We start from the raw sequence: 18,479 nt of genomic DNA on the forward strand, positions 1-18,479 counted from the left end.
TATGTTGTAGTTCATTTCAGGTAATGAACTCTTATTCTTTATGAATAAGGATTAAACTATATGAAATATTTACCAAAATAAAAAAAGTCAAAAGTCAAATCAAAAGAGGTAAGCAAAATCAAGGGATATGTAAAAAGTAAAAAAGAGTAAAAAATAAGTAAAATTTTGAGGAAGAATGAAAGGATTAAAAACAGGTGTCCGTAAAAGATGTTACTTACATTCTCCACAGAATGTTGAAGCTGTCAAAGCAGCGTTGCTGAGGAGCCTGGGCAAATCAGTCAAGAAATCTTGATTTAACATTAACTAAATTAAAAAACAAAATAAGAATTTTAATTAAATATGCATCATAATTAGAGTACTTACAATTCTGGCAAAGCTGTTTGCAATTAGAATTATAACCATCATTCTGACGTGGAATAAGAGACATAACTGCTGACTCTTTAACACCATAATGGGCTAATGTATTTAATTTCCTCCACCCACAAACAGATTTTGTAGTAACATCTTCATCCTGAAGTGTTAAATGTCCTCCTCTCCCATGCCGCCATTCTAAAAGAAAGAAATTCAATTAATTTATATTTTTGCAAGGAAATATTGTAGGCATGTGTTAATTCATCAACAAATTCATCAGGTAATTTTATATTCATAGTACAGTTTAATAATTTACTGGAATGCAATTTTAATTTTCTTCAGTACTAACATTCTAAAATATCTCTGTCTAAGAGTTTTTTACTTTTACTGACATAAATGTTTTTTATATCAATAAAATTGTTAAAAAACAGTGAAAAAGTATTTATATTACAGGATGGCACAAGAAATGATCCAACATTTATTTTGGTAATAATTGTTTAGGTTAATAAATTAATGATGCGTTTTATGTTGGCAAAAGTGACAGCAGTTCATAAATATGTTTCTTGTCTTTCCAAGTGCGCTGTTTCTATACTGTTCCAAGATGGTTAACAAAGGAAGACTGACTGTTAACAGCACGTAAAGACTGTGTTGTTTTTTAATGAAACTAAAATTGTGGTGCTTACACAAAGACGGTTTCGTGCACATTTTCAAACTCTGTGGTTGCCCTCATTTAAAAAAATACGTAGACTTTATGAAAAATTTAATAGTGATGCTTCAGTATTTGAGAGTAAGCACGAACAGCCTGCCAATTTTCATTCTCCACAGAATGTCGAAGCTGTCAGAGCAGCATTGCTGAGGAGCCTGGGCAAATCAACAAGAAAAGCAACAGCACAACTTGGGATTTCTAGACGATCTGTGCAGCGAATTTTAAAAACCGATTTGCATTTATATCCGTACAAAATAACAGCATTGTCTAAATTAACAGTTGACAACAAACATCAAAGAATGGCATCACTGAACAGGCTGTGAACCAAAACGTATTGTTGAATGATATTTGGTTTTTCACCTAGACGGGATTGTTAATAAACAAAATGTGTTTTGGGGCTTCTGAAAATCCACACGTCCTTCATGAAAAGGTGCATCATACTCCAAGATTTACAGTACGGGCCATTACCTCTAGTAATGACATAATAGGGTCATTCTTTTTTGAACACTGAACGTTACTTAAAAATGCTGCATAATAATTTTGTTCCTAAGCTTCTTGCAAAAGGGTTTTGATTAGAAAACAAGTGGTTCATGCAGGATGGAGCCAGACTGCACACAGGTAATGTTTTAGACTTTCTGCATGAAACTTTTAATGCAAACGTAATTTCAAACCAATTTTCTAATCATTTTGCGTGTGGAAAGAAGTGGCTGGCAATCAGTCCTAATGATTACACAGTCCTGTGATTATTTCCTTTGGGGATTTCTAAAGGAGAAGATTTTCCCTAAACATCCTTCAATAGTGATGGAACTGCAAGTGTTGATCATTGAGGCGTGCAACAAGATAACCGAAGATATATGTGTCATCAGGTTATTAACAACATAGGAGTTCACGTCGAAGAAGTTGCTAGACATGATGGTGGTCATATTAACATGTGATAAGCAAAACATAATCTCCAGGTAAACACATTGTATTTTACTTTTCTATACTGCAATTCAAATAAATATTTTTTTAACAAAACCAATGGTTGGATCATTTTTCCCACCATTCTGTATATGAATTTAGTGAAAGTGAAAGTAATAATTTCATTTTCAGGACATTAGAAAAGATAACCAAGTCAAATTATAAATCACGTATTACTTCTGAGTAAGTTTCAGGTTATTTACAAGGTAGCAACAAGAATTTACATGATAATAAAAGTAGTAAATATATTGAAAAACTTAAAACATTAAACAAAGTAATCCACCATGAAATAAAAAACTTGAATTGTAGCACAGGCAGTGTCAGTTCAAGTATGAGTAACATGCCAACACAAAACTCTCTTCATATATAAATTATAATTTATTTTTCTATGTACTTAAATACTTTAAAGTTCAGGTAAATAACCATAAAACCAGGCTCTATAAAATATAATTTCAATTTTTAATAATTATTAACAAAAATCACCTCGATCACACCAAAATAACAAATTTAATACAAACTTACCAATTTATATGAATAGGTTTTCAAATCCAAATAAATATTCATCATCGTTTATAAATTACTATATCACTATAGCGCTGTATGTCAGTAATGCTTGCCTGTCCTGTAAAGCTATTTTTATATAAATCGGTAAGTTTATACTAAGCAGGATATTTTGATATGTTCTAGGTGGTTTTGGTCAAACCCACCGGGTTGGTCTAGTGGTTAACGCGTCTTCCCAAATCAGCTGATTTGGAAGTTGAGAGTTACAGCGTTCAAGTCCTAGTAAAGCCAGTTATTTTTACACGGATTTGAATACTAGATCGTGGATACCGGTGTTCTTTGGTGGTTTTTTTTCCCCCTACATCCCTGGGCCGGACATCCAATTAAGTATACTCGGCCCAGAGACGTGTCTTTTTACTCTAAGGCGGTCTTCCCGCTCACCGGTTTTACACCCGGCACGGCAGGTCAACCGCCCCGGTACTAGATCTTTTCTTGCCTGCCTCTAATTCCCGCCGATGAGAGCAAAGCCCGGCTATGCCGTTCCCCACCACCACTGACAGAAACCGGGTCTCAGTCTTTAAGCCATTTGCCTCAAACTGGTGCGACCAGCACAAGGAGTGCGCGCACCCCCAAAACCAGCCATGCCGGCCGGGTCTAGGTCTTTTAATTTTATCCCCGCGAAATCTCCCCGGAGTCCCCGTCCCCGTCCCCTCACCGAAACCTGTACGCCAGGGCATACAGGCTCTCAGAGACGGGGCTGTCCACCTATCCCTATTTACGATTGAACCTAACGATTCCTTCGTCGCACCTCCTCTTCCTAAATGCGAAGAACCGTACCGGCGAAATTGTTAAAAACGTTCCAGTTCTGCTCCCTCCTTAGCGACCACTCTACTATGTTATTCGCGTTCAGGTTATTGACTGCTATGAATTGTCTGTATTGTGCCCATCTTCGGCATTCGAACATCATATGCTCTGCGTCGTCCACCTCCTGGCAGTAGTCGCAGTTGGGTGTGTCTCTCTTGCATAATCTTTTTAAATAGTAACCAAAACATCCATGACCCGACATCATCTGTGTTATGTAAAAGTTCACCTCACCATGTTGGCGATCCAGCCATGCGTCCAAATCACTTATTAACCTTCTGGTCCAGGCCGCAGCGTTAGTCTCTGCCCATACTTCCTTCCACCACTGTCGGGTCATCGCCTCGGTCTCAGCTCTACTACACCCTTCCGCTCTCGCTTTCCTCCTATTGATCTGAAGTTCTATTGACGGGACCGACGCAAGCACACATATAGCTTCATATGACAGACTACGATACCCTGCCACCACTCCCAACAATGCCGTTCTGTGCATTCTTCGCAGTTTTTCCTTGTTTCCTTGTACCCTGATTGCATCAGCCCAAACCGGCGCCACGTATAACGCCGCAGACACCGCTGCCGCCGCAATCAGTTTCTGTTTGGAGGCCCCCAGTACTGTGTGTTCCATGAATAATCTCCTGATGGCTTTTATGGTGAGCCCTACTTTTTTGCACACATTTTTTATATGCCCGCCAAACTTGAGACTTTTATCTATTGTCACCCCTAGGTATTTTGTATCCTTGACCTCAGTTATAACCTCTCCACGGATCACGACCCAAACGCCGACTGCAGTCGGGTAGGAGAAGACTGCGGTCTTCTCCATATTGTTGTTTATTAGCCAGTTGTCTATGAGTTGAAGGGAGCGATTTGCTTTATCCTCTGCATCACCAATTTCCTTATCTTCCACCAATAGTGCAATGTCTTCAGCGTAAGTGACTACGCTGACTCCTTCCAGATAAAGGATTTACCCGGTCGTAAAAGATGTTCCATAGCAAGGGGCCTAACACAGACCCCTGCAGATGTTCTTTGGTGGTTGGGTTTCAATTAACCACACATCTCAGGAATGGTCGAACTGAGAATGTACAAGACTACACTTTATTTACACTCATACATATCATCCTCATTCATCCTCTGAAGAATTATCTAAATGGTAGTTACCGGAGGCTAAACAGGAAAAAGAAAGAAAGAAAGGTGGTTTTGGTCAATAATTATTAGCTGCACCATAGCACACAATATTTAAAAAGATGACCTCACTTTTTACATATAGTCACTTTTCTAAAGTGAAAATTACCATTCAACAGAATGTTGTTTCCAGATTTAAAATTATCAGATTTTTCAGTAAGAAATTACATGTTGTAAATGTATTTTCTTTATAAGCAAATAAAATTCATGTTAGCTAATATCCATGCAGTTTTTATTAATTTAACTTGGAATTATGGCAATATTTTCCATAATCAATAACAATTATTATTACAAAGTTACATCAAACAGGCTAAAGAACTAAATGTTCAGCAGTTAGTCTTTTCCAATTTCAGATCAATCATTTCATTATTTTTAATTTCAGATCAATCAGTAAATTACTTTTAAGTAGTAGATTAAGTTATATTTCCTTTAATTTAACTTGAACCAGTCTGATTTTATTGGTTTAATTCAGTCAGAATGTAGTTCTATCCTACATTTTTGGTAGAGTAAAATTGAAATGGAGTATAATTATTCAATTCATGTACCCTTATTTTTGTTTAAGCAAAAAAAGTTTTAATTATACATTTTATTTCATATTGCCAGTTCCAAGAATAAATTTTCCTAGTTTACTAGGGATATTTTATGTCACCAAGTTAATGATTTGTAATATGAGAGTAATATTTTGACACACAAAGTATAAATAAAAATATAAAATAAAAATGTGATGAATAAAAACAATACTTACCAAGATCCAATTCATAAATAGAAGGTCTTAAAGAGAACGGGGTATTTTTATAAAGTGCATCGAGTATTTTTGACTTGACTTGACTTATTGTATCGCAATCTAAGACTTTACATTGAATTTTTTCATCTACATCATCTTGCACAACATGAACAGTCTGTGAACAAACAAACCATTCTTTTATTACAATTAAAATGACAAATGATACTAATGCTAAAACATGTGTTAAAGCACTAATAATTTTACAAATTCTGGTGGCAAAATGCAGAATATTTTGACCTGATTTTAATATACAGCATGCAGAATAAATCGTGTTTTTGTTGTGTTTTCAGTTTAGTCATTTTCTCACTTCATTATAAATTTTAATAACCCAAAATGGAAAAACTCACAAAATATTTATTTATCTATTTAAAGAATAAATGAGCAAATACCCTTTTTACATATAAGCTGATTTTTATATTGGCATAGTATTGTTAAAAACCATGAATATATGAATAGTTATTTATAAAGTTGTAATTAATACAAGAGTTGAAATATTGGTTATTTAAATGAAAAAACTCTTTTTTATTATATTTTTTGAAAAACTGCAAGGATAACTAATTAAAATCAATATCGCTGCACATAGGATTTACTAACAAATACAATATCAATACAACAGATTGATAGGATAATTCAGTACCTCTAACACCAAATAGAAAAATAACATTATTAGGTTACAACAATCTAGCAGACACATGCCAATTAATAAAACCTAACAGTTCTGATGAATCGATGTGTGATTTTACAGTTTTGAATAAAAACAGTAGATCTTGATAGTTTTGATATGATTTAAGAGTACACAAGTTCAAAATTTTTTAAATCTCAGTAAAGTTATGTTTGAAGTAACTCATAGAACTCTCGATGCGATAGGAATAGATTTGTAAGGATTCATATCCATTTTGAATCCTTTCTAATAGCTTTGATAATATTTCAGTGTTTGAGGACTATATTTCTGAAGTATACAACAAAATAGACTTAAACAAAGGGCTTTACTAAACTTTTAATAAACAGAAGGTGTACATGTAAAGAAAATCTTTTGTTAACCTTTATATATAAGGCAAGATTTTTGATATGGGACATAAATGAGAGATCATATTCAAAAATCACTCGTATATCCTTTACTTCACTGATGCATCTAATTTTTTATTGTACAAACAGTAATCACACTCAATGAAAGGTAATGACTCCCTATGAAAGGGTATAGCTGCACACTTTGGGAAGTTAAACTCAAACCTGATGCATCTGCACCATTCTTCAACAATGATCAAATCGGTTTGTAATTTTATTGCATCATCATTACATTTAATTGATTTGTATAATTTTAAGTCATCCGCAAATAACAAATTTCAAAGTACTTGCTTACATCAACCACATCATTTATCATAAGAATAATGAATGGTGGATTACAGTTGAGCCTTGGAATACTCCTGAAATTGCTTCAAAATTCATAACTTGTAAAAAATTTTATTTTGACATATAGTTTATGTTTTTTTAAGAATGACTGTCCAAGATAATAAACTACCTATAATTCCAGAATTGAATAATTATTTTTGAGTATATCATGAGTAACTATCAAAAGCAGATTTCATATCAGTATAAGCAGAATTAACCTGAATATTGAAATTGAATGCCTTTACAATATATTCCATATATGTAGCTAAATTAGTATAAGTAGAACAATTGGGCATGATCACACGTTAGTTTAATGAAATAGCTTAGCAAAGATAAAATTAATTACGACAAAACAATAATTACAAACATTTGCTTTTTTGAAACAAGAGTAACATAAGACAGTTTCCATGGAGATGGAAATTGTTCAAGTAGAAGTGATTCATTGAAAATTAGTAAAAGAGGTTTGATAACTAAACTCATTAATAAACTTTACAGGAATACCAACAAGGCCAGTGCTCAAGCCTTCACGTACATGTTACAGTTTCAGCAATATTTTTTTCTGCGGCTACTTTGATGAAACTCATTGACATAGAGCTACTATAAAAGTACTAATCATATTCACTTGAACTATTGACAACAACAGAATTGGATGACTCATCAGAGTACAATCTTAAGCAAATAATCTTAAGTAACCTTAAATTTTAGTAATCTGCACACAGATTAACAGTTTAAAATCCATTTTCCAAAATTTTGCTTTGGTAACAAACACTATTAGGTACAAAACTACTGTTTTTATTTTTGTATCAGCATATCTCCAAACATTTTTGGATTACATTTAATGTTGTTTTTGCTTTTATTTACGCAGTTTTTATAGCTAGGTTGGATAATTTATTGCAAGTTGCTCTTTGGATACTAAATTCTTTATAAGTATATTCAGACAGATTTTCTTTATACATGAAGCCTTTTTTTCAGTTTTACTGCTCATTTTAATTCCGAATTGAACTAATGTGGATATGTAGAAGCAATTTTTTTAATACAAACAAAGCAAGTTAGTTCATAAAAATATAAAAAGTTCATAAAGTATATTGTAAAATTTATCAACTTTTTTATCAATACAGCAAGAAGAAATATTGCACTTAACTCGATCAATAGCTCCAAATTTTTATGTTAAACCAATAAAATCCAATTTTTAAAAATCAAAATGGTTTCATTAAACAACAGAGGAAAACAAAAATCAAAACAAGCAGAAAACTGAGAAAATGGTGGAAACTATCAACTATTGAAAAGTGGATCTAAACAGATTTCATACTTAATATCTAAAATGTCAATGAAAACCAGGTATATAAAAATTCCAACTTTGTTAGAATATGTAATTATGTTTGTAATGGCAATTACAATTTCCACAATATAACTTGCAACTCTTCTGATTACCCAGTCTGATGGTTCTCCAGTTGCCCTCAACAACAGTAATGTCATCCTTTGTTGTCTAATCAATAGTCATGTAGATTAAAGTTCCCACACGTGATAAATGAACAATCAGAATGTATATTGTAAATAGTGGCAAGGGTTGATAAATAATAATCCAATTGTCTAAATAAACATCTTCTCTTTTTTATCAAATGGTGGCAAATATATTAAGTAGAAGATTAATTTATTTCCCATGAAGTTTAGTTAAAGAAATGTAAATTCAACACCATTATTATTTGCTTGAAATATCTGAATTGCACATAATTTGACTTGTAGATACTTAACACAAAGCCAGTAGTCCCCCACCTTAACACTTATTAGCAGAATGAAGTTTCTATCGATTCTAAGTTTTGTAATCGGGTATAACAAATTCTGAGTCCTTAACTATATTATCCAGCCAGGATTCAGTAAATGCAATTATATCGTGTTCAGTTAGACAAGTATAAAAACTAGATTCGAATTCTGTTAAGCTTATTCTTAATGCTATGTACATTCTGATAATACATAATTAGTTTATTCGATGAGTGATTTTTGACCCTTTTCTTTAGAGGTTTTTTGAACACTGATTTTTCTTTTCAGTAGTTTTTAGAACTCTGCTGATGTATTTGAATATAAAACTGGATTCACCAGCATTCTTCCTTCTATCTAGTAAAAGTAGCAACTTTGAAAATAAGCACACTACCTTAGAGTTCTATCTGTAGAGTTAATTAAAATCCATGATGTTTGCTCTTTTGATTTAAGAACAATTTCAAGCAGACGAATCGTATTAGTGATTCTACAACCAAGGTGATAAATATTACCCTGATTAGTATCAAACTGAGCATCATCAAATAAAGCTAACAAACTAATCTTGTCCTCGTCGACAATTTGTGATTATGGAAAGTTATAAATAATCACATTTTATTCTTTGCGTTTGCATTCGAATAGTTCAGATAAAATATCTTCTTCCAGTTTGATACTTTGGTCATCAACATTTTTACTAACTGTATTAATTTCCTCAAAGGCATCAACAATTTGCTCCTCATGTATGTCTACAGTCTCAGCAAATTTAACAAGTTTATCTGAAGTGTCAACTTCAAGCTTGTCAACACGAGTAGACAAATCCTTTTTGTTTGCATATGCTTGAGATTTTATTTGATATTATTCCAAAGCAATTGAAGTTTGCGAGTAAGAAAACCATGATCAATAACTGAATTACACTGACTTCTAAATTGTGAGGGAGTACCACTTGATTTACACTTTTTACCAACATGACACTTAAGAGGTCTAGCACTATTAGATTTAACCACTCTGTTATAGCACGAAGGATAGTAGTATACTTCTGTATACTACTATCTATCCAGTTTGAACATTTTTTTGCCTCTTTAATAGTTAATTCTGCTTTTAGTTGGACAGCAAACACACTTTTCAGCCAACATTATTATAGGATATGTTGCCCAGCGATATTGAATTTACTCATTATTTATCAAAATTCAATTGCAAGTAAACTTACAGTCAAAATAAAAAGAAATTTTTTTTAATGAGAGTAAGTGAAAAATAAACTTTATGACTACAAAATGACAACTCACAGAACAATTTTAATCAGATATATATATAAGAATGTGTGTTCACTATACCATGTGCCAACATCAAAACATATAAATAAATAAAATCTCATCACACTGAAATAATAAATAAGGTGGTGATGTTCAAGTCCAGCACACTCTTTGAGACATATTTTTAATTCCGTCTTTCAATTTGTAAAACAATCACCAATCACTTTTGTAAGAACACAATGCTACAGCAAAAGTGGTATTATCAATGTGCTGGTGACACACCTGTTAATGAATAACTGACATTTTCACAAAACTCCATTCAAAAATAATTTCATGTAATTCACACCAACAGACAACAACTTTTAAACTAAGACTACGTATACAGAGTGTATAAATGACATAAACAAACATTACACTAGCATACCCATAAACAGTAACACTCAAGAACCACTGATCCATTCTCGTAAATTTTTTTCATAAGTTAATTTTACATGTTTCTATTTATGAACCTGTGTTCATATTTCAAGATGAACACAATCCTGACTTTAACAATTTCATCCTACTGCTCTTAAAAATAACTGGGAGAAGGTAAAATACATCATTCTCGGAAGGCTGGGAGTACTGATCTCATTGAAGCAATAGAAACACAATGATACAGAAACAACAAATAGGGCATTACAAAATCTTCATCTTCATTGTTACCTTTAGACATTGTAACCAAATATTCCATACCAACCAATACTACTGGTCTTATAACTGGTGTATCATACACTTATTAAGACCAAATAACCCAGTATGGTACAGAATATTTACAGAGATAACTTATATATAGAAAACATTTAACAGCATTGAAATGAAGATACTGTGATGGTCCTGTATGGGATGAATTTCAATGATGTTCTCTTATAATGATTAAGAACATCATGTACATAGAATACTTAAATTTTCATCAATTTTTGGCAAATTAAGGGAGAGCAGGTTGACATAGAGTATTGGCCATGTCCTACACAAAAAGAAAGCTTCACTGGCAAATATAGCAATAAAGTTGCAAACTGAGGAAAAGTGACTTTGTAAAAAGCTAAAGAAGAGATGCAGTGCAATATTAAGTATGATGAGTTAACTCAAACTAAATAAACTCAGTTCCAATAACATACATCAACCAACAGAATGACATGTGTAGCAAACTCAAACTACCAAAGAAACTTAAAGGAAGAATAAAAGTATATATGTATATACTTTATATACTTAATTATACTTATACTTTATATACTTTATTATACTTAATAAACACAAAATAATTGGGGAAGGCAGTTTTTTTTCTTTTGCTTACCGATGACAAAAATAGAGCATATTAAGTCTTTTTTAATGTTAAGTTATGATTCACTGGAATTAAGTTCAGCAAATTAAAAATTTGATTTTGACCAGAAAATAGTAAAAGAATTAAGATGTTTTTAGTATCCACAGTAGTATTAACGGAAATAAAATTGATGGATAGCTGATGAGTAATCAAATAAAAAAAAAAACAACAAAAATTAGAAGAAACATTAAAACCTGTCATCAGTGACCAAAGATATACACTTTTGCTAAGATGTTTATGCAATTAAGAAAAAGTAAGAAAATATTTCGTCAGAATTAATTAATTGCCTACACATCATATAATTTATTTGATATCTATTTTTTAATATACTTATGACAAACTCTGAGATTTTGTTTGAATTTTACAAAAACATGTTCTGTATTAATAAATTACCATAATTATTTACAGGTTTTTAAGATTAAACTGATATAGTTTTAAGACACAGGCTACAAACTATGCTGTATGAGAACAAAGTTCTAGTTTTAAAATTGTTAAAATCTCCAGTATAAATTTCAGACTGTTAAAAAATGCTACACAAAGATGGGTAATAATATGTGATTAAAATACACTATGTCCTCAGAAACCAGGCCTACTTTCCAGCTTAAAGGATACGTTTCTTAGAGTAACCTTTCTTTTCTTTTTCTAATGACAAACTGATTTTTACCATCCTTTTCTTACACTTGATAACAGCCTTCTAAACCTTTACCAAATTGCTTTAATTTGTTCTTTAATTTTAAATCAAACTTTCTCTCATAATGTTCTGATGTAACATTTTAGTGTCTGACAAAATTACATTTTTCAAAAGTATACAAAATTTAAAAAAATATAATAATCTTGTTTTTCACTTTTAAGTTGCAAATCTACCTTATCTTTTCAGGATATAAGACATTTTAACATAAAAAATATATACTTTCATGCAATTTCTGTCACTAACTGTTACTACTATTACACAAAGGGAATATAAATGAAGTAAAAACAGTGCAAATCCTTGTTTACTTAAATTTTAGTTTGATTAGAACTTTATAATACTTATGTTACACCTTTGGCCAGCATTTTGTACATTTCCTCTGTACTGCATGACAATTATGTACAACTTGTCCAAACAGCAAGTATGTACAATTTATCTAATCTCAATAATATATGGGAACCAGTTTGTTAGATCTGGCATCAACCATCCGTATAAATTTTACTTCCCCTCCTTTATTTTCCAGGATTCTCCTCACTGAGATGTGGAAATATCAAGTTGTAAGGAATGATGAATCTAAAAGAGCTTAACTAATTTTACTAACATTAATATTATTAAGATAAAAATTATAATTAATAGGCTATTATTTTTATTTATTTTTTTAAATATAAAATTAGTCTATTAAAACTAATTACCATGTACTTTTGTTTATTATTTTCTCTTTTATTCATATTAAGCACACTTCACAGAGACTTCTATGCTTCATCATAATGTATAAAATTAAAAATATGTATGATTAAAAGCAAATGTTGTAAGGATTTTGAAGATGTTGAAAATTTATACCATTCTTATTAAAGGTACATTTACCATCTGTCACTAATATTATTATATATTCAGATGTTTCTAAAATGGTGGACTGGCTATACCTTTTTGGATTCTACTTGAAAAACTAAACAAAAAATATCCTTAGGGAAAATGGTGATTTCTCCTTTGTTCTCCTCCTGTACGCCATTTTATTATTTTTATATAAAAATTTATATCTCAAGTTCAGATGTACAAATCACATTAATATTTGGTTAGCATCTTGGTAATAGAGTTTTAAAATTAGCAAAAAATCAGGACTCAAATACCTTTGCAAATTACAAAATGGTGGCCATGTTTATTTTTCAATTCAATATATCTTCTTAAGTATTAGTTTTATCAAAATTTATGGTTTAGCTAAATATTAAGCCTTTTATTTTGAACAAAATGACATTTCATTTCTTAAAATCGGTTAACAAATAGCCGAGTTATGGCAGAAAATTGATGTTACAATTTTATGTCTGTTTTCATGTCCTCCACTTTACATTCAATTCGATTAAATATTATTTTTATTTATTGGTAATTCTAGTATTGTAAATTAGTATCAAAATAACTAATTATTTAGTTATCACAATAAGATTTAATATGTAAATAATAAAGAAATAATTGATATTAATTTTTCACTTATAAATAATAATTTTATAGAGCGAATATTACTGTTGATCATGTTAACAATGTAAAAATGAAGCTTCTTTCAACAGGAATGGTGTTTAAAAAACTATCACAACCAGCGTAACTGGAGCAACAAGAATCCTCATGGTACCTTCCAAAGTAGCCATCAACAAAGATTTTCTCTGAACATATGGTATTTTTAACGACTACCTTTTGGGTCCTGTCACTCTACCAAATTGTTCAAATGGAGAAAATTATCTTGCTCATTTAACCGAAAATCTTCAACAATTTTTGGAAGACCTAGCTCTACAATTAAAAAGAAATATGTGGTTTCACCACGATAGAGCTCCAGCACATTTCAGTCAGTTGGTATCAGATTTCCTGCATGAAACTTCCCATGAAAAATGGATGGGCCACAGAGGGCCAGTGTCCTGGCCTACCCGCCCAATCAACTAACTTAAACCTTCTTGACTTCTATCTGTGGGGCCATTTGAAACATATTATTGTTTATTCAACTCAACATTGAAGATCTTCAACAGAGAATCCAAAATGAATTTCAAGAAATTAGGAATACTCCTGGAATTTTTGAACAGTTAAGACAATTTCTCAGAAAAAGACTGGAGACTTGTGTAATTTCTAATGGTGAACACTATGAACATCTCTAATAACTTTTAACTGTTTAAGTACACCTAATGTTCTACAATAATTAACGTAAGATTATCACAGGTAGTTGTTTTATTTTTTTAATTATTAGGTCTATTATTGTGAAAAAATTATTACTTAATTTGATTCTAATTTACAATACTAGAATTAACAACGAATAAAAGCAATTAATGTTTAATCGAATTGAATGTTAAATGGAGGACATGAAAACAAACACAAATTACAATATCAATTTGTTCAAAATAAAAGGCTTAATATTTTAGCAAATAACATAAATTTTGATAAAATTAATATTTACAGAAATATAGCGGATTGAAAAATAAATATTGCCGCCATTTTGTAATTTGCAAAGGTATTTGAGTCCTGATTTTTTGCTAATTTTAAAACTTTATTACCACGACACGCTTACCAAATATTAATGTGATTCGTATATCCGAACTTGTTATAAATTTTTATATAAAAATAACAAAATGACGGTCAGGGGGAGAGCAAAGGAGAAATCACCATTTTTCCTACAGTATTTTTTGTTTAGTTTTACAAGTAGAACCCAAAAAGGTATAGCCAGCCCAACATTTTAGAAACACTCTGTATATTTTTTTAATTATTTTTTTTATAAATACTTCTTTAAAAATTGTTTTTAAATGAATGTAATAAATTGATTATTTTTAAGTTATGCTATAATACATTTTTATGTTACATTATTTCATATCAATTACCAAAATGGTAACAGCACTGTATATTTTAATTTTTCATGATATGTTTTTAAAGTAACAGATATCATTTTATATATACTGCTCAACAGATAATAAAAACGAAAAGTATAAGTAAGAAGTACATGATGATAAGTTTCTATAAATAATTATATTCTACTGTTATGATCCAATTCACTAGACTATTTATTAATTGATCAATACTAGAAGCATTTTTAAAAATAAAACCAGTTGGTTTATATTGAGAGAAAACGACATTACACTGAAGGCAAAAGCATTAAATAATTTTAAGGAAGCAGGAGTTGTTCAAATAAATGGCAGTATATGGTAATTAAAATTTTATCTTTATAAAAATTTACATTTTCACACAGATATGACTATAGAACTGCATAATCCACAATAAAGTACTACACATCTGTTATACAATCAATGTATTAAACTATAAACATCAATAACCCCTCTAAAGTTTAGTGAAAGACTTATTACACTTAAAACTTGGCCATGCGGTAGGATTGTAATTAACATATATTTAAATAAAGAAAATTATTATCAAAAATAATTTCCACTGAAAGCTTACATGTAATTAATTTTACACACAACTTGTAAATAACATACTGTATATTCAATTATTAGGTCAAAATACACAGCCAAATGAAAATACTACAGCAAAGCATTAAAAGAAAAAATAAGTAAATGAAACAAAACAAAATAATAAAATAAAAACAACCAATGATAACTACATACTTGATAAGTTTGGTAGGGAATTTTTTCATAACGTGGGTCTTCTTGAACAAGACGGATCGTCTATTAAACAAAACAAAACAAAAATAAAAATATGAAAAAACATGCACTAAAGCAGTAAAAATAAACAAACAAGCATCTATTCATGTAAAAAAATGTACACTATAGGTAATAGTACTTTAAAAGATTAAGAGATTATCCTTAATGAAGAAAATATAAAACATAATTTAATTATCTTTAACTAATATCTAAAACTACTAAAAATTGACCCTAATGTTAATGTAATTTGTTTTGTCGTATATTTTCACAAAACATAATGTATAGCAACGTAAGGTACCTGCCAGTGCAGCATAATATAAACACTTTTTTCTTTTTTTTCTTTATGCAGTTTCTTGTAGTAAAGCTGTTATTGCATAATACCAGGCACAAACAGAACCACTGAACAAACAGTTACGTTGCTTGAATATCTTGTTGTTCATTGATTTTTCCTAATATATATATATATATATATATATATATTTATTTTAGTTACTTTTGATTACATTAGGGTAATGTAAAGATTTTTAAATGAAATAGATCAGATTTATAACATACAATCTAAAATACCCAGAGTAAATAAAAACTGTTTTCCATTTATGAAGCCTTACCATCTATCTACAAAAAAAATGCAAGAACTATCACAAAACTTATTAGTACACTTAAAATTTGTAACTATTAACCTTTTCGGGACTGGTGTTGCGCTTATGCAGTAAACTATCCACACAAGACTTCAGTCGCATAAACTCATCTTAGAACATCATTTATGTACTATCATTTTGTTAAGGTAACTAATATAATTCTTTCACCAATATGTACTGAACTTTATTGGCTTAAAATAAACTATTTGCACTATCGATAGGTTGAAACTAACAGCTAGAAAATGGAGAGAATAAAATCATGTTACCAGTGTTCTGAAACTAGGTTCTGTAAGTCTTGTCGAACTCTGTTAGTAAACATGGCCGATTTATTGCATTCCTGTCCAGGATTGATTTCTTCATGCTAAAGATCTAATAATGCCCGAAATTATTGAACATATAGTAAATGAAACAAGCACATACTAAACTCAAGCCTCTGAACAAACCGATCTTCCTCATTCAAATTTACAATGATGGAAACCAATCGACATATATGAACTATATACATTTTTTTAGTTTGGCCATGCTTATGCCAAGAAATTAGAAAAATTCTATAAAAAAGTACTAGTCAACAGAAAGGCTATTACATTCCCCAATACTTTCTGAAATGATGGCTAGAGACAGCTATTTGAATATTCTTAGTATGCTTCATTTTGCCGATAATAAAGGTCAACCAGCCAGCTTCCATCTTTTCAAAATTCAAGAATTATTAGACAAATTGAAAAAAAATTTCAATGTGTTTTATCCTTTTCAAAATATAGTAATTGACAATTCCTTACTTTTTTTTTTTTAAAAGGAAGAGTTAATTTTGTTTATGTTTATAATAAAAATTGTGTTTTAAGATTTGTTTACAAAAAAAAAATCTTAAATTCTAACGAATTACAATAATATTCATTCCTAGTGAATTTGAAGTGATAAATCATACAGAGAATGAATACATTAAGATAAGTAACTTTAATAAAATAACCTGGTCTGAGCATCAACTAGGATTTACAGTATGTTAGTCCTGAAAAGCTTAGGTTAGAAACCTGCAGCCATGGATCCTTAACAGATAATCTAATTAAAAATAAAATTCAGCCACCTAAACATAAAAATAAAAATGAAAAAATTTACCTGTACTGTATAAAAATAGATTTGGGATATTGTTGAAAAATACAGATACATATATCTAGCATAAAAAAAATCAAGAAACAAATCTAAATCCAAGAACACCAAATTGAGAATATATTAAGAGAGTTTCAATAACATGCAATGCCATCACAAAATAATGTAATAAAAAATAAATGGATGATACAAATCATACTTTCTACAAAAGTTTTGCTGAACACTCCAAGATATCAAAATTATCTATAAACTGCCAAAATTAAATAAATAATCCACTTTATAAAAGACAACCTGTAAATATTTTACAATATATCTCAAAAATAAGTAAAGTATACAACAAAAATTCTCTATCTACAGTACAATTAAAAAAAAGAAAAAATGCTACCAAGCACAAAGGAAGTCTGATGTCTTAATTAATGTTACATAACTAATTACAAAGATACAGTTTTAATTAGTCTGTTTTTTTTGTTCTTTTTTTTAAATTACAGCTTTCATTAGCTGAATTTCATAATTAATAAGAAACAACCTGGTGAGAGAATTGTATTACCTATTTAAGAATAAATTTAAACAAAAAAATCAACTTCAAAAAATTAATGGATAATTTGGACAGTATATAAGATTGCTTGATAGAATGACAAACTGATATTGATTAAGAATATGCACATCTTGGTAAAAGACAGTACCATAAATTAAAAAATTTTCAAGAAACAGACTGTATGTAAATATTAATTTTAGAAGTATCCTGACTATTACACACAGTAAAATTGTGCCTACTCAAAATATTAATTACATAAAATTACGTACATATTAAGGAAACTTGGTTTAGTAGTACTTTAATTAAAACTTATTTAACTGATTTTTTTCAAAGAGATGCCATTTCTTTATGCTTTAATGAATAAACTATCCAAATTATTAATCCACAGAAATACTACAGAAAGGTTCAGAGAAAATTTCAAGAATAGGCCTAATGAAAATGATTCCAGTATGAAAATAAATGTGAAAACACACTCCTAAATATAACGTATACTTCAGGCAGACCATACTTTTCAGATGTTTAGGAAATAAATTATTAAAAAAAAAATTTTACCTGGAGACGTAAAAAAATATGTTAAAAATCTGAATTTACACTACAAGATTACATATAATTTATAAATTTAAATACATTCATTTTCAAAAGGAAAATATCTTCTGCAGGCTGAAATCAATGCATAACAAACAGTCCACTATATCATTTAAAACTGTTCCTGTAACCTTAAATTATTAAAACGTTCTTTTGATAAATTTAAGATTGATTGTGTTCAGTTGATCCATTCAATTAATTCTATATCAAAAAAAGCAAAGC

General features: G+C 30.2%; 1 protein-coding gene across 3 annotated transcripts in view; it reads right to left on the reverse strand.

Annotated features, from left to right (window-relative positions):
- The window catches only part of PlexB (plexin B), a 113,597-nt gene that overhangs the window by 15,532 nt on the left and 79,586 nt on the right, over nt 1-18,479 (reverse strand). For all 3 annotated transcript variants that reach the window (XR_012756064.1, XM_075362654.1, XM_075362655.1), the window contains exons 18-20: nt 15,363-15,422; nt 5,301-5,454; nt 364-549 (exon numbers count right to left, since the gene is read on the reverse strand). Coding sequence is in view for 2 of the 3 variants with exons in the window: in XM_075362654.1 (XP_075218769.1) it covers nt 364-549; nt 5,301-5,454; nt 15,363-15,422 (400 nt within the window). In the remaining variant the exon portion in view is untranslated. The remainder of the gene's footprint in view (nt 1-363; nt 550-5,300; nt 5,455-15,362; nt 15,423-18,479) is intronic.

The sequence above is a fragment of the Lycorma delicatula genome, chromosome 4 (assembly GCF_047948215.1).
Source record: "Lycorma delicatula isolate Av1 chromosome 4, ASM4794821v1, whole genome shotgun sequence".
Classification (NCBI taxonomy): domain Eukaryota; kingdom Metazoa; phylum Arthropoda; class Insecta; order Hemiptera; family Fulgoridae; genus Lycorma; species Lycorma delicatula.